Source organism: Amia ocellicauda, chromosome 1 (assembly GCF_036373705.1).
Source record: "Amia ocellicauda isolate fAmiCal2 chromosome 1, fAmiCal2.hap1, whole genome shotgun sequence".
Lineage (NCBI taxonomy): Eukaryota > Metazoa > Chordata > Actinopteri > Amiiformes > Amiidae > Amia > Amia ocellicauda.
Window position 1 is genome coordinate 29,759,369 of NC_089850.1, and position 17,478 is coordinate 29,776,846.

The 17,478-nt window shown below is 42.5% G+C and overlaps 1 protein-coding gene across 1 annotated transcript in view; it reads right to left on the bottom strand.

Moving 5' to 3' along the window:
• The window catches only part of ccdc162 (coiled-coil domain containing 162), a 31,476-nt gene that overhangs the window by 2,838 nt on the left and 11,160 nt on the right, over positions 1-17,478 (bottom strand). Inside the window, exons 22-47 of the mRNA XM_066713741.1 lie at positions 16,877-17,079; positions 16,285-16,440; positions 15,018-15,111; positions 14,177-14,314; positions 13,886-14,040; positions 13,559-13,670; positions 13,355-13,404; positions 12,828-13,004; positions 12,605-12,722; positions 11,069-11,231; positions 10,197-10,335; positions 9,826-9,979; positions 9,400-9,495; positions 9,063-9,227; positions 8,390-8,619; positions 7,397-7,535; positions 6,311-6,431; positions 5,544-5,656; positions 5,093-5,242; positions 4,814-4,867; positions 3,944-4,111; positions 3,470-3,622; positions 3,236-3,370; positions 2,730-2,882; positions 2,406-2,615; positions 707-827 (exon numbers count right to left, since the gene is read on the bottom strand). Of these exons, the coding sequence (XP_066569838.1) occupies positions 707-827; positions 2,406-2,615; positions 2,730-2,882; positions 3,236-3,370; positions 3,470-3,622; positions 3,944-4,111; positions 4,814-4,867; positions 5,093-5,242; positions 5,544-5,656; positions 6,311-6,431; positions 7,397-7,535; positions 8,390-8,619; positions 9,063-9,227; positions 9,400-9,495; positions 9,826-9,979; positions 10,197-10,335; positions 11,069-11,231; positions 12,605-12,722; positions 12,828-13,004; positions 13,355-13,404; positions 13,559-13,670; positions 13,886-14,040; positions 14,177-14,314; positions 15,018-15,111; positions 16,285-16,440; positions 16,877-17,079 (3,667 nt within the window). The remainder of the gene's footprint in view (positions 1-706; positions 828-2,405; positions 2,616-2,729; positions 2,883-3,235; positions 3,371-3,469; positions 3,623-3,943; positions 4,112-4,813; positions 4,868-5,092; positions 5,243-5,543; positions 5,657-6,310; positions 6,432-7,396; positions 7,536-8,389; positions 8,620-9,062; positions 9,228-9,399; positions 9,496-9,825; positions 9,980-10,196; positions 10,336-11,068; positions 11,232-12,604; positions 12,723-12,827; positions 13,005-13,354; positions 13,405-13,558; positions 13,671-13,885; positions 14,041-14,176; positions 14,315-15,017; positions 15,112-16,284; positions 16,441-16,876; positions 17,080-17,478) is intronic.

Consider the following 17,478-nt stretch of genomic DNA (forward strand, 5'->3'; position numbering starts at 1 on the left):
ATATATATATATTCATAATCAAAGGGCCAAGATACAAACCTATAACCTCCTTAAGGACGGCTTCTGACCTTGCTTAATTGTAGAAAGTAGACAAAGCTATCAAACCCTGAAGATGTTTGATAATGATACTTCAGCCATAATGAGGTGTTTCTGGTTTAAGAAACTGCTTTCATGACAGCAGAGTCATCTCGCATCGTAGTTATGGGGGCGTTAAGTAACCAAGTGTCTCTGAATTAGACTGCTCAGGAAGCACACCAAGCTCAATTTAAGTGACTGAACGCTCTGCTACATTCGAGAATTAAGCAACTGTAAAAACGGGGCTGAATAATGCTTTGCTTTTTGATATTTCAGGGCTTTTAGTTGATGAAATGTTCTCAGATAAGGATTTCATGATTACTGAATCCCTTAAATGAGGAATGGAAACCATAGACAATATTTTCACTCAGCAGCCCTTACCAGGTGTGTTGTACCAGCAACACGCAGTGCTGAACAAACAACTGTCCATCTGGGTCCACTCACGCTGATCACTGATAAAAAAAGGCTTAGCAGTGCTCTGAGTGGCTCATGAAGAGTGGAAGTGAGCAGACTGTTCACTGGGCCTCTGAGACACATCATTGTATCACATGACACTGCAGAGCGAGGGGGCGAGACTGTGCCCTGGCTCACAAGGTGACCGCTGTCCTCCGCGGGGGGCAGGGCTCAGTACCTGTGGGGGAACTCCGCTGGGACAGGCTGGCTTCAGTGTCATACACCAGGCTCTGCAGCTCATCGACGCGCTGGAAGGCGTCAAGTTTCAGGCTGCGTTCTTGGGAAAGCTGGCTTCTCACCTTACAGCAGCAGACACAGCACAGCACTTACAGTTCATCGCACCAACTGTATTACTGCAAATAACTAACTGGATATAGTGTTGTATCATAAAGTCTACAGTGGGGGAAAAAAGTATTTGATCCCTTGCTGATTTTGTACGTTTGCCCACTGACAAAGAAATGATCAGTCTATAATTTTAATGGTAGGTGTATTTTAACAGTGAGTCAAAAAATGATTGTTGTTGCTATCCAATAGAAGGGGACCACCAAAGATGACCTTACAACTACATGTTTATGTCCTGTACAGACAGGATCGAATTTAGCAGATGTGTGTCTTCAAAATACAATATGGATGCAACTCCAGAACTAGAGAGAGTGTGTTTAGAGATCACCTGCAAACTAGGTCACAGGTATTCCATGTCTGAATCAATAGAGCAATACCCCAGAGCAAAGTAGATTTGGAGGCATCAAACTTTTGCCATCTTTATATCCAATCACAGTATGTGTCAGTCCTCTGTGATGTCTGTTTGATCTGCTGTGTCTATGGTGCAGACTGCAGAGACATGCCAGAAATAAAGTAATAGTGTGTAGTAGCTCTTCAGATAGAAAGCAGAGCACCTCATATGGTGGCTACAGTACAATGTGTTGACTGTTACTTATAATATACCCCATTTTTGTATATGTGTTTATTTAATTTTGTACCAAACCAAGCACAATTAATTTAAAGCATTATGTGAATTAGGTTGATTTTATCCCTTCATATTTAAATACAAGTGCAACAAATTCTAAAAGTCCCAGTCAAAAAGTCTTATGACTGTGGTGGGAGACAGGGATTTCAGCAGCACTAGCAGGGGGATTTTCCATCCTGAACTGTGCATCAATCTTTAATGGACCTTTCATCTACACCCCTGCAGCTCCCCTCCCCTGACTGGGAACCAGATAAACAATCGCTTTTCTTTTGCATAACACCGCCATGAAAAATGAGCATTACTCCGTCTAATCGTTCAGTGGAAAATCCCAGCAAAACATGATGCAGCTGCAGACCATTTTAACTGTTAGTCGACCCACAGCAGACCAGAGTTATTGAAATAGCGAATTATTTTTATTATTTGGTTATAGTGCTTCAAGGTGTTGTTTGTTTACCATCAAAAGCACCTCAGTAATATCTGGATTTTTGTTCCCAGTGGTTTTACGTAGGAGAACAGAGCTCAGCTTGATTGATCCAAGTCTGACATCACCACCTATTCGATAAGGGATCCATCTGAAAGAGAGCTCAGTCCAGATCATTCTCTGCCGGTATATGTTTGGGAACGTTGAGGCCAGTATTGCACAACGCCAGGTTGCACAACTGCACAACTTACAGCATAACCTATGGTTCCAAGTTGTACTTTCACTATACGCATGCATTGATTGTGTTCTTGCATAGTAAGCAAAGTGCACCTTCAATCTTAGCCCTAAAAAGACCTCAATGACAGCATTTTCTTCGCAAAGCTGAAGGAAGATATCGTGTATGTAGAGCTGAAGATCATACTCATACTATATGCAGAGCAACAGCACAGTGTGAAGGAGGCGGGGAAATATAGAAAGACATCTGTCCACCTGTCTTATCTCCTTGTCGGTCCGGAGGTGCTGGAGCTGGCTGACCCTGGCGCTCCTCTCCAATTGGTCGGTGAGTGAGCGCAACTGCAGCTCCCTGTGCTCTGCGTCCATCTGCAGCTGCTCCAGGCTGGCGGACCTCATGCTGTCCAGGTGCTGCCGGCTGCGTGCCTCCTGGGCCGAGCGATGCTCCACCTCCTTCAATAGCTGCCTCTGTGCAAACACAGTCGCCATGGCCACACATCAGTCAAGGCAGCCATACAACGCCCAGGGACACGTGAGGTGCACAGACTCTGTTTGCTGGGCCGGTGCCGAGTGGGGAGGTACCTGTTTCTCTAGCTGTCTCTTGGTGTTCTTGTACTCAGCCTGGCACTGGGACAGGGCCGTCCTCGCGGCCTCCAGTTGCTGCCGGAGCAGAACGCCCTCCTCCTCGGCCACCATCCTCTGCACCAGACTCTCCTTCTGTTGCCTCTCCGCAGCCTGGGGGCACACAGAGCGTCAACACAGGGACCGGGAGAGGAGCAAGAGATATCCAGCAAACACCCCCCACCCACACACAGCTGCAGTCAAAACCTTTCAAAAGATCTGCCACCTGTCTTTAAAGGTTCTCAGAGGAGGAGGCAGCTATTCAGCTCACCCATTGTGGCTCACATTCAGCAAAATAACAAAATATGCACTTGTGACTGAACTGGTTTGTCTCTCCTTTAATGAAAGCTCATACAAAGATAAAAAGGGTTTGTGATTTTCAGATTTTACTAGATTTAACCTCATTTTGCTCCCCTGTTTTCCTTGGCCTGCTCTGACCCCAGGTCTCCCAGCCTGCTGAGCCATACCTGCTTCTGGGAGCGAAGCTGATGGCCCAGCTTGCCCTGGGTCACACTGTGTTTCCAGAAGCCCAGGGCCTTCAGCTTACAAAGCAGGGCATCCAGCTGGTTGTTCTCCCATCGCAGCTCCTGCAGTTTTTCTTGCTGGTAAAAGAGCATCATCACACCTATGTCAAATGCCCGATGGCAAGCAAACTCTTACCAACTTCTATAAATGTATTTATGTCAGGGGGTCCATCTCACCGCTGACAGTGTTGCCAGTAGCGCCTCATCATCTTTGGTGGAGCCAAATTTCTTCTTCAACTTCATCATGTTCTCCACACCCTCGCTCCTCACCTGGCTGACAAGCTGGCTCACATCCTGCTCCATTCTCACACGGTATTCGTCCAGCTTGGCCTGGGTTTCCAGCAGGTAAGAAAGACATGTAACTTCTATGCACAGGAGCTGCGCGTAACACTACCAAATAATGCTTAAGAGGGTGTAGTAACAGTATATAACTGTGAAATGTACAATATTTTTCAGTTTTTGGTAACCTAAACTTTTTTTAACCTCTGGCAGTTTCCTGCTTACCTTTGTACCATTTCAGGTAATTCACTGGACTTGAACTGCTTACATTTCAATATAAACTAGAAAAAAGGGGGTGTTCTAAAACTTTTGACCAGTAGTGTATTTTACAGGCTCATGTTTGATTAAGTGCTGTTTACTAAGCTGCCAAACCTTTGAGCTGAAACAGGCGTTGAAGAGGCTGCGGACCAGGGCCTCGTACTCCTGCTGCAGCCGAGCGCAGACCTGCTCCTGCACACCGCCTCTCTCCTCCTCCAGCTGGGCCAGGTGGCTTCGCAGGGCTGTGATTTCCACTATGATCTCCTGGCTGAGATCTGCCACCTGTCAGACACACTCATTAAACTGGAATTCACATTTAATTCAATGTTACTAACACTGTTATCCACTATGGGTCAGATTTGCAGGACATTTTTTTATTTTATCCGGAAAGATACAAAAGAGATCTGGTCAGTGAAAACAGAACAAACATTGATTTGTGATTTGTTACTCATTGGTGTAGACCTTCTTTAAATATTAAATAAGAGCAGCCTGGCTATGCTTCTGTCAGGTGTGTGAGTTAGCTTGAAGGTTAAATCATGTGACATTGTCTAGAATCCTGCCACCTGTACTACTGGCTCCTAAATCAGGCAGCCAATTAGATCAGTTCAGAATAGATGAAGACTGGAGTTTGACTGGAGAATGTTCAGGGTTTGTATAACCATAGACACAGGTTTAGAGGAAGACTGGTCCCCCCACTATTTAGAGACCGTCAGTTTGTCCCCCTTAATCCCCCTCAGCATTATTTACTTGAAATGTGTCAAGTCATCCTCCATACCCCACCACAACAACTCAGCAGCATTCCCACCCCAACCATCACAATGAATACCCCATCACACTTCTGAAACGACAGTTATGCCACTGTGTGTAACTATGTTAATTTACATGCAGGAGAGATATCCTGTTGGTACTAATGAGAAAGTAAATGATGCACAGAGCAGTTTCAATGTTTACATCACAGAGTTATTTTCAAGCGCAAATATATACCTGGGCATCCGGCCCATCTCTCTGTGTTCGGGATTCCTCCAGGGCCTTAAGATCCTAAAAAAAAAACAGCCTCATCTCAATATGACCTGTCCCCTAGCAGGTCAAACACAACAACATTTATCATTCTGACAAGCGAAAGGCAACATAGATAATACAAATCACAATGATTCTTTGTTAAAATTGAGAATCATACTGCAGTTTAGTTCAAGGATAAAGGCTATATGCAGTCACTGTCACAAGTAACAGACAGGACTTTGAGGTGAACTGAGACATTGGTACCTGCTCTCTCTGATAGAGCAGCTGTGTCTCCTGCTGCAGGATGTTCTCATAGAACATGGAGTAGGTGTCAAAATTACTGCGCTCCCTCTGCATCACTGCACACGCCAGAGCAGTCACACAGGAGTGCAGGTGGGCTTTGGAGAACGTCACCTGAAAACAAACGATCGGCAGCAGACAATGTTTAGACACACTTTAAAAAACCCACAGTGTGTGTGTGTGTGTGTGTGTGTGTGTGTGTGTGTGTGTGTGTGCGTGTGCAAGAGCTTTGTGTTTAACCTGCATAACCTGCATAAAATGATCCTTTAATAAATAAGTAAAATTAATTTAATACCAAAGAAAAGTACATATGTAGTTTAATGATTACTAAATTACTGCTGCTCTCTTCATAAATATTACTTCAACAGCAGCCACGTATGCCATAAAAACAGATGATAAGGAAATCAGATCATACCTTCTCATCAGGAGTCTCCTCGCAGTTCCACATTAGCTGCTGCACAAAATTCTCTACTATTTCTGGTCGTTCTGGTGCAAAGCTCTGCTTCATTCCTGGGTGTTTCCATAGTTCTGGTGAAAAATAGGGTTATCTGTAAAAAGTATTTACTTGATTTTTAAAGGAGATTAACAACATCCATCTTTTAGCCTTATTTGGGGCTACATTTCTGAAGATAAATCCTTCTGATTTCTGAAGGATTCTGTGCTGTAAAAGTATAGGAATCTCATGAGAGGAACTGACATGATGAACAATGAGAAAGTAAAGGCCTATTTGCTTCACTAACAGCTCACATATCAACTGATTTTGCTGTGTGGCTGTTATTCCTGGAACAACATTGCAGAGATGGTTAAAGTAAGGATTCGAGTTAGGTCCAGGGTACATTGTTGCAGGAAAAACCGCAACACCGCAAAAACAATTTTTGCAATATCTCACAGCTCACAGCAACACAGAACACATTCTTCTGCTCAATCAGATGCTTCATGTTATTTCCATCTATTTTACATGTGAACTTACAGTATTGAACACATTTATATCCAATTCAGAGTTTTTAAATACTTTAAAATACAGTTTAAATACTGGAATTGGACGATTGACAGCTGTCGATTTGAAGCAATTCGATAAAGGCATTTAAATATTCAATAGTCACAGCTTTTGAAAGCTTGGCGATGTCGTTCACGAAACAGCTCCTTCTTTTCACTGTCTCAGTGAACCTCACGAGAGAGTACCCGTGGGCAGCCTGGTGTCCTGTCGTGCTCGCTCAGATATCACCATGGTCAGCTCCTTGGTTATCTTCTTCTGCACTTCACTGATCATCTCACTCTCAAGGCTCTCCAGCAGTTTATGAAGCTAGTGAAAAACAATCAAACGCACAAATCCGTAAACGCAGGCAATATGATATCCAAAGCAATGCAATCATGACCACTGCCCTCCTAAGACTTACTAAACTTGTTGACAGGCATTAAAACATTAATTCACCTAGAGCCAATTTAGCATGAGTAGCTTTAGGATTAAATCAAAACTTGAAACTACTTTCCAATTATAAATTACAAACACTTGATGGCAGGTTGTGGATTCACTTAACATGACTTTGCTTCACCTGATGGAGTCTTGTTCTTAAAGACTGGGTTTGTGATTTGTAACTGGGAAGGGAGGTATTTTTTTTTTAATGTATTTTCAGTAGAAAACAATCCCAATTACATTTCATTTTGCATAATAGTTTTTTGAGTTTTTAATGACGCTGGAGGATGTCAGCTGCAGCCTCTGAACCACCGTGAGCATGTGTCCTGACCAGTGGCCAAAACAATCCTGTGGCTTAAACAGCGACTGCCCAGTCCTGAGCAACACAGATCTGCAACACAGCCCTTTCAGTTCCTCAGCTCACATTTCTGTCCCTTTCTTTGTTTGTCAAATGCCAAGATGATTAATTCAGGCCTCATAAAAGAAGCTTAACAATGAAAATCCTAGCAACTGGGCATAAAGCCAGCGGGTGCTATGGTAGCTTCAGATTCAGTTTCACTTGCGTTTTTCACTTCTTATGAACCATGACCGAGTCAAACTTTCACTTGAGCACCGTAACCCACGCACAGACAGACAGTGGAATAACAGTAACGCTCTGGCTGTCCTTTTGCCTTGGCCTGATCCTGTTCTCGCCTGCTGAACATCATCTGTGGAGATTGTGGATTGGTGAAGTGAAGGACCCCAGGCTTGTTCTTCACCTTTAGTGGATCTGAGCACTGAGACCATTTACCAACTCATGTACAGACTAGACTTATGACACATGTAGGCCATTACATTGAGTGCAAGCTGCAGACCTGTCGTGTTTTAATGTCCACTTCTGAAGCCCCTGAGGGTGGAAGGATAGGCTGGGTGTCTGTCTGCAGGACCTCGTACTCCTCCTCCTTGCCCAGCTGTCGGGCAATGGCTCTCATGACTGGGTACAGGATCTCCACACTGTAAGAGATGGCAAGACTTCCATAATGAATACAGCTGAGAAGGGCAGAGCAACGCAGGGTTCAGGCAGCTCGATGGCAATGTGGTCATTGTTACATTGGCGCTATGTGCAGTGGGGTCAGAGTAGTAGAGTAGCAGTTACAGCAAGACCACTGAATGTGTCCAGATTAAAATTAGGAAGAGTTCAAAGGAGGGGATTAGGTAAGTGCATATATATTACATTTAATTATTGTATTCCTTCGTTGCATTCGATTTTTTGTGCATACGTACAAAAACAAGCCAGTCCTCTGTGATATTTGCAGAGTTTATTCCCTACCTTAGACATAACCGACCAAGTAGATGCAAGTACAATACTGTTATGAATGCTAATTTTTGTGAATGTATAGAATTTGGATTGATAAAATGAATTTAAAAAGCACTTCCCTTCATTTCAGATTTATTGTCTTTCCATTTACACAATATAGAGCGGACTGCACTTAAGATGTTGATACTGCAACTAGAGTATATCTTAATTTTGATATTAATTATTCCACATAATCGATAACTGGGCTCTTATATCACACTCTTTGTTGTGTATTGAGGGGCTGCAGTGGAATAAGCAGTTACAACTACACTATCTGCACAACATTAATCATCACACAAGCATTAGTCGTGCCAGGACAAAATCAATACACAGCCGCAGATGAATATTTACAGAAAGCCAGGATGAAATGTTAGCGTTTGTGATATATTTAGGTGCGGTATCATCAAATCACTCCCTCTGCTCTACTAGGATGAAATATATTTGGATCTACAATTTAAAGGACCTGCTGCAGGACATCTAAAAACTTATCTTGCTAGTAAAGAGGTGAGACCTGTACATCCTGGAGAACTGTTTATACAGAGAGAGGGTGTTGATCTGCTGGACGCCCAGTCGCTGCCGTCCCCACACCTCCTTCAACCTCTCCAACTGTTTCCACAGCACCAGGAAGGACTGCAGCACTGTGTACATCTCCACTGGCTCCTGCAGAGGGCCCACCCAGGACTCCTGTGCTGCGGGCCCAGCCTCTCCTCTGCCTGGTTCTTCATCCCCATTGACAATCCGCTGCAAAGCCAGACATGTGCAGTGGTTTCAAGGATGTTATGAGAGATTGGCAGTCTTCAGTTGAGCCCAGCTATAACTTCACTCTTGTTTGCAGGAATGTCATGTGACCCGGGACAGCAGAACTGACGTTCCAATCCAAACAAACAGTGCTTACAAATGTTCTATTATTCTTAATCAGCAGGAACATTACAATCATGTGAGATTCCTGGACATCCTGGAGAGCAATGGGAGGCAAACCATTTAAGCATGCTGTTGTTTTTCAGCTCTTCTCTTTCAAGGTATATTTGTGCTGGGTTTCCTTTTAGAATGAACATGGAAGTCTCAAATACAGCACAATAAACAGTGACTTCACTACCTTTCATCTCCAGACACAGGGAAACTAAGCACTGTTGAAGGTCTGCCTCAAAACATAACATGGCACTGGAATAAAGTGCACAGTCTACCTCTTTATCAGCTGGCTGGGAGGTTTTGTCACCCTCCCAACTCTGAAGACTGAAAGCTATCCTGTTGTGGCTGCCCTGCAGGACATCCTCCATCAGCAAAGACACTCCCAGGATCTCTCCGTTGGCCACGTTCTGACTGTGCTCGTCTAGCCCACTGAGGCACATCTGGAGAGACAAGTGTTGAAACAGAGGACTGCTCAGTGGACAATCAACACTGCCAGACAAACTACTGGAATGCCCAGTAAAGCGATTAACAAAGTTACATATGTCAACAGCTGGGGAGAATTTAATCATACAAAGTCATGCCCTCAGAAAAGACGCTAAAGACGCCATTTACCTGCATGCTGTGCTCTATGGCTGGAATGCTGCAGATGGCGAATGGGAATGGCCCATATTGGGACAGAAAACTTCTCCATGGATACATCCTTTCTGCCTGTCACCAGAAAATACACAAGTATTACCCTTTTTATATAAATATGATGTATTTTAATAAAATGAAATCTGGCCCCTCAGCTAAAAAATACTATGACCAAAACCAAACTGTTAAAATCCCATGTATTTCACCGTTTATGTTTATGTGTCACATTTGTTTTAAGATTTCAAATTAACTGCATATTTCTAAAGGAGACTATTTTGGCAGCTTTCCAGGAAAACAGCAACACCGATCAGACTGTACACTTCAGTAACTAGTCATGGGCTCACGGCGCTGAACCACAGTGAGGCTGAGGTTAATTTGACTGGTGTAAATGGCAGCGTTACTGACTCGGATGCTATCCGGCTGCAGTGGAAGAGGCAGGGTGAGGTGGGTGCTGTACAAGCTGCCGGTCACACAGTCACTCAGCACTGGCAAGGCATGGCTCATTTTGTCCGTCACTGTCTGATAGGCTGCCGTGTTGCCTGCTGAGAGGAATGCTTCTCTACAGAGGTAAAAACAACAGCAGACAAACAGAACAACAATTGGAATAGCCTCTCCTCCATTAAAACACTTTTGTAGTGCTACGCAGGTACTATGAAATGTAAGTTTTGTAAGCAGTTCATGACCCACAGACAACAGTGCCTCCTATTGCAGACAGCGCCCCCTGCACTCAGACAGTGCAACTGCCCACAGGGTTCCTCCGCCTCCTGCACTCTCACCTGATCAAGTGGCGGACAGCGGCATCGAACTGCAGGAACATGACATCCCGGCGCAGATGCAGCAGGCGGCCGACCTCCAGAGGACTGGTGGGATCACAGAGGCTGTCGATCTGTTTCTGGATCTCGTGCAGCTCAGCAGCTTCAAACACATGCAGAAAATGCTTGAGTCCAACACACACATAAATACCACATGACTCCATTTTAGTATTGATTCTTTGGTAACACTTTCCAAAAAGAGGCTGCAAATTCCAGATTCATTCATGTATGAATACCACAGGAACAACACCTGAATGTCTTATGCACTTCCACATGTATAAGCTTTAAATCCACCATCTAATCTGCATCCCGATCCCTAACCCTGACACGAAGTCTCATGTTAGCAAATCTTTAGAGGAAGTGCTTGAGATGTTTGGTGGTGCTGTGGTACACATACATTGATTCATTAGGAATTTCCAGCCATTATTAAGTTTGCCAATTATTTCCTACAGAACCATTGCATTTTATGATGTAATGCACATGTAGGGGATTCTACACAGCAATGTTAAAACTTTCTGGATAATTTTATTTAACTCTATTGCTTACATTCTCTGTAAAGCACTCTGTGGAAACAATTGCTATGTGAAGGGGCCTTATTAAATGAAGATTGATTGATTGCTTGGTATCAAGGCAGGACCAGTTGCAGTATCGCTACAAACAAACATTGGATCTTTGCTAAAGGCCTGAATTACTTCATGCACTTTCACCAAGTAAATATATCCAGCACAATGAAAATAAATGATAGACAGTATTCTGTAAAACATTGTTAGAGCTAGTGAAAACAAATGGTCTGTATAATTAGGTGGCAACGGGTTTTCATGTTTTCCTTTTCTTACCGATGCCTTCAGTCCCCCCCCAGTGGGCTACGAGCGGCGTGTGTTGCCTGGAGCTGTAGAAGGTGGAGTCGTTTCCAAGGCGAGCAAAGCTGACCAGGTAACAGACAATGTCGTGGAACGCTGCCACGATCCGCAGGGTCTGGTGAAGGGCTTGTCTGCAGGCCTGGTGTTGCAAATGAAACAAAGCGTTAAACAAACTCGGCTAAGAGCTTCACTGTGGGACTTAATAGAGAGATGATTTACAATTCTGCCTGCCATTGATTCAAATATACTTCCCTGGTAGGATAACAGGAAACAAAGCACAAAGCCGAGAAAGAAAGATGAGCCAAGTCACGAAAAACAACTCCCCACACAAATAGAAGACAAACCTCCTGATTGACTTTGCACTATTTCACATTTGCGCTACAGTTCAATGAATGAATCGGGCTCATCAACAACTGCACCAGGAACGATGCAGGCAGATGTTATGATGGAAAATGAATCGCCTCAAGCTAGATTGACTTTGATCATCTGTAGAAGTATAACTTAATTTCTTACTTATATAATTATGGTTTGTGTATTACTACTTCATTTGTCAAACCAAATTAACTTCTGAGAAGACTGGTGATGGGCTATTGTAAAAATGGTATACAAAAGTTTCACAAAATCCTCTATTTCAGCTTTGTATTTCTGTAGTCTTTTCAGAAACAATATACATTAGAATAGTTAGCTTGAGCAGAAAACAACACAGCTAAGCAGCAAACAAAAGCATGAGAAAATCACACAGAAACTGTATATTTAACAAGTACATAAGACAGAGAATGCAGACCACTTTTAATATGCTAGTGAGGAAACAATCCCACAGGAAGTATATCAATATATATATTGATCACTTCATGACTGAGTAAAAATGTTCACCACTGAGTCCCTCCCACCAAAATCAATAGTTCAGCTGAGGAATCGGAGAAACTCTTTAAGCAAGTCAGATTATTTGCTATTGTCTGAACTATTTAGAAAGAGGAGTTGAACCATGAAACAAACACAAAAACAAAGAAAAACAGAAGGCAAGCCTCATGACACTTGCACAACATGACACTTGCTAAATCAATTTGCTTCAGTACAACGTGTGGATTCAAACACCACAAGGACAAGAACAACAATACCCATAACTGAAAAAGCTAAACAAACCAAGTATGACTAACATCACTAAGTCTTACCCTTAAAAATATGTCTAAAAGAGGAACTTTGTCGAAAATGAGAGTTGCCATAATTAGCAAATGAGCAGTTCTGGGTAATATGCATTTCAAAGCTAAAATAATGCATTTATTTTCACATTTAATCTCTCTCAAACCTTTACAAAGAGATACTGACCTGCCTTGCATTTGCATTCTTCTTTTCGGGATTGTGTGGGTAATGTGTAGTTTTATTAATGCTCAAATTGTTGATTGAGTTGCTCAACCTAACTGAAGTAGCTCAGACTTGACCTTGATTTGTAAGCTTACCATGGCTCAAGTTACAGACAAAAAGGGAAGTAAGAAACACAGAAAAGCTGCTCACCTTTCTGTCAAGGGATTTGAACATAATTAACACCTCGGAGAAGTGGGGGAGGAACCACAGGTTGAGAAACGTCTTTCCATCCGCAGAGAGTAAACATCGGGGCCGTGATTGGAAACTCCTAGGTATTGAAGCAACAGTAAAGCAACAGTGACTGATGGGCACTGAGCTTCATTATACACTGCTGTGTAAGGAGAGGAGATTCCAAGTCAATAGATGGACACACCTGGGATCTGTGAGGAGGCCACGCTCGGAGTCACGCTCCCCCTTTCTCTCGTGTGGCTTTCCAATCATGAAGTAAGTGTCGCGAATGGCGGGAATATCGTCCAGTAGCGCTATGAGGCTGCTGTAGTACTCAACGATCTGACCGCGCAGGGAGTACTGGGACATGCACAGAGTAACCCTGAAATGTGTCAGCGGAGACAGGGGCAATATTAATGTACCATTAGTGTGTATTACAACCTCATGAGACAGTTCAGGCTCCAGAATGTGTGTTGAGCTTCATGCAGAGCAGATATTGCACAAGAACCTAAAATTTAAGATGAACTATGGTCCATCACTTATTTATAAACTTTCAATAATATAATACAAAAATCTAATAAAATCAACAAACAAAAACTTGTATCCTTATAAGCAATATCTTCACACTTTTCAGTAAAAATGCAGTTCAATGCACTCCAGTTCAAACTGATCCAAACCACATATTCTGTATATCAAAATTACAATCCTTTAATCCATTGCTGCTTGACTTACTTTTGACAGTATTCCAGAATCAGCCCCCTCTTGATTTTCTCAACTTCTTCCTGTATGCACAGAAAACATAGCACCTTAGACTAGTCAAACACATTCAACTTGAGCAATTACATTCTAAAATTACGCAGTTCTTTGTGTAACGATCTATTCATGTGTATAGTAACACTGCGTGATAGGAGCCTGCTATTTGATAAAACCACCTACAGGATTCTGCATGACTGTTCCCATGGCTTGCTTCTTCTTTATAAACATGTTTAACATCTCATCGCGAGGACCCAGCTTCTCTAACTGAAGAGATACAAAAGCTTCAGCAGGCCTGGAAGAAGGGGAAAAGGGTTACACTAAATTAGAGTGCCTAGAAGACACCATACATGATTGCGTTGTTTGAAAAGACATCTTGAAAATCAGAACACAAATGTGAAAGAATATGGCACAGCGGAGAATGTCTGGTTCACACGATACTCAGACAAGAGTGTCTCTCTCACTATGCCAATTACAGGCCCTAAATGCTGGTTCCAGCCTGTGGCCCACCTTGTCCAGGTCCCAGCCCCTGGTCTGTGCCCTGCTCTGCTGGGGGAGAGGCTCTGTGGGAAGTTCTTGCTCTCCAGATCTTTACCCACTCTGGAGTCTCGCCCACTTGTAGAGCCCCCATCTGTCCTGGAGCCAGGACGACCCATTTGGAGCTCCTAGGACAGAACGCAGACTTTATATCATGGCAGGGACAGGGAAAGTCAATAGACCAGAAATTAAACCGTACCTTCCATTAAATTTTTCTTATGAAGTAAATTTTATTTTACTGCTGTTCTTCTATCAGCACTGCACCTTATCTTGTGGGGCCACAGTGGTCTGCGCCCAATAGCAGAGAGAGGCCTGCTTCACGGCTCCAATCAAGGCATTCTTCTGAGTCACCTGACAAGTCAGGACAACCTGTAGGTTTTCTATCCCAGACCGGCTCATCAGCTGGGGGCAAAGACCAGGCAAATGAGAACTGCTGGACTGAAAGGGGTGCGTAATAAATAAAGGCAATTGCCATGTATACAAGTTTGTAAGTGAGTAAGGTAGAATAACAAGATATCAGTCAAGTTCATCAAAGGAATTGGGCTCAACATTTGTTAGAGTGATCTTTTCATTAAAGCTGAATCTACTGCTGATGTAGTTTACAGTTGTCTTGAAATGAAATCCAGAAGATTCTGCAGTCACTCTGACCACACTAGCTACAGTGACAGTCTGGGGAGCACAGAACTAATTTAAAGCCGATTTGTTTTCCACCACAACACTGTTGAGGAAGGAGGGTCATTCATACAGACAATGTGCTTTGGAAAAAAGAGCCCAGCCCATGAGCATGTGAAGGGCGAATCATTCACAATGTGTTAATGAAGAATCCACATCAGACCGAGAGTGACGCGTCTTTACATCACATGCCATCAGGAGTCACTCTCCTGCTTTTTGTCACAATCATTAGGCCGTGTCGATTTAAGCAAAACAGAGAAGAGAACTTAAAATGCAAATTCTGGCTGTAGGAAAATAGGCTGATTATCTCAATGCAGAAGGGAGACTTTATTCCACACAAAACAGATATATTCCCAGAAATACGGATATATTTAATTAAAAATAAGTCAAAATAGTAGAACTAACCACATACAGTGGTGTGTTGCCAGTTTACCTGAGCAATGGATTCTTCTGTTCGAAAACTGAACCTCCCAATTTGTTTGTGATCAACCTCCTGGATTCCCAAGAGAAGACTGGTGGGAGTGTACCTGGAATAGTTCAGGAATTAATTCATTATATTGATTTTAATTGTAACTACCTCCTGTCTAGTGCTTTAGTGTCTAGTGGAAGGCTCCCTTGCTAAATAACTACCTATATTTGTTAATGTTAGTGTTGGGTGTATTTTTTGTGCTTGAGGCTTAGGCAGGGACAGGTGACAGCATGGTAATAATGCACTCAGTTAGGGATGGGTAATAATACATTGAGAGAGATGACGGAAGGTGGAATTCTGTTAAGGAGGACTTTCTCCCATTGGCACTGTCCTCCTTGTTCAATGGCTGTACAATAAAACCTTGCAAATAGTTTAATAAAAGAAACAGTGTTGTGAAAGAATGTTTGACCTGATTTATTTTTATCTAAATGTTGAAATCTCTACAGTAAGTAAAAATAGACCCAAAGGATTTGTACAATACAAAATAACGCTCTCAATAATAAGATTTAATAAGATACCTCATCTATACTCTGTAGCAATATAATATAATCAGAAGACTATACATCTTTATTACTGACTGACTTTGCAGTAAAAACACACCAGAGTCTGAAGATGTGGGCAACAATAAGGCAGACTTCATTTTTAGAGAAGATGGCAAACAAAACTTTAAGAAGCCCCCAAATTACTGGTGAGCTGCAAATGTTTGTAGTGAGCATTACACAGCCTAACATGAATATAAACAACTACAGCACGATTTTGAAAACAGGCAAAATAAGAAGTTGGGTGTTCTGGGGTTCTAAAACCTCATTTGCGGTACAGAATTAAGTCATTCCAGGGGGTTTATAGAAAAGGATTAATCTAACACCTTTTTGCTTCAGACACAAAAATAATTTTCCACTGGCTTTCCATGTCACCCCTTCTCAAAATCATGCCAGTAACCATTCAATTTTTGCAGTCGTCTTGATGCACGGTATAGTTATATATTTTTGGGTTGATAATATCAAACCATCCAGAAGTGAATTTCAATGAGTTGCTAATCATGTCATCTTAAGACTACAGGGTTATGTGCGGTATAGCCCACATTTTTGTCAGGCTTAGACTCAATTGTACTGGGAGGGGAAAAAAACATGCATGTAAATCTGCCTCTCCTCTGAAGCAAAGAACACGATTTGATTCCCAGTTGTATTCCAGAGCAGTTTGATTACTTCCCCTCCCTCTCCCGACTTCATACCTGTCCACTCTGCTGTCATCCTGCAGCAGAGCCGTGATGAAGACCGGAGGCAGCGGCTCTGCCTTCTCCTTGGGGACCGCAAACTCAAACTGCACTGGCCGCAGGTATAGGTGGAACTCGTCAAAGCCCATCTCCCCTGCGAACATCCTGTACAGCCTAGAGAGCAAGGGGGGGGGCGTTAGGAAAGAGGGGCAGAATAAGCTTTCTGAACTGTCTGACTTCCAGCTCAGCCAGTTATCGGCCAGTTGTCAACTGCCACTTGGAGACTCACTGCCACAACTGGCTATGAGATTCAAACTCGCCATGTCTGGACAACAGGACCCAACCAAGCTTTTACAGGTTGAGGTATTCAAACGCCCAACACATTTAGAACCATTTTGTTCTGTAGTATATCAGATTAAAACAATTTTAAGATATCAAAATATTCCTTACAATCTTAACTTACTTTACTGTTTAATTTTGTGAAATATTCTGACAATTAATTTAGTACATTTATGATGATTGGAAATGTCTGTTGGTTAATACAGAGACCAAAGTCTTATCTATTTGTGTTTGTTTGGCAAAGGGCATAGTACAAGAAAGGCATCTCAACTGTGACAGCTGTGTGGTCTCTGAGGCAGACTCCATCAAGCGATGTCGGATTGTGACCAGCTCCAATAGTCTTGAAAAAGTATCTACAATGAAGGCCTGTCTCTCTTTGCCTTGTTTCTTTTCTTCCTCATCAGCAGACTCCAGCACAGAAAAGCCAATGTCTCTGACAAAGAATGGGTCTTCAGAAATAACATCTGAAAATAACTGTAAAAAATTTTTATGTAAGGTTTCTCATTCTATTCAGTCATAGAAGATATCAGAAACAAAATTAATGCTATCGCTTCCTTTACAGGAAATACCAATAATAGAGTAAAAAATGCAGCATATGTATTTTTATAGACCTTGAAAAGCACTATTTAAAGTTATCTTGAAGTCTATAACAGATTGGGAAAATTGGCTTTATTCCACACATTAGCTATATTCAGAAAAGATTAGTTTAAGGAGATGTATACATACATGCACAGACACACACACATACATTTGACAATGAAAAGTTAAAATCAGATTCTGGGATTCACAATGCACTGCCAAATCTACTACACATTCCCTTCCCCCGCAAACAACATCAAATAACTAGGACAAAAAAGTTTACAGCTTCAACCA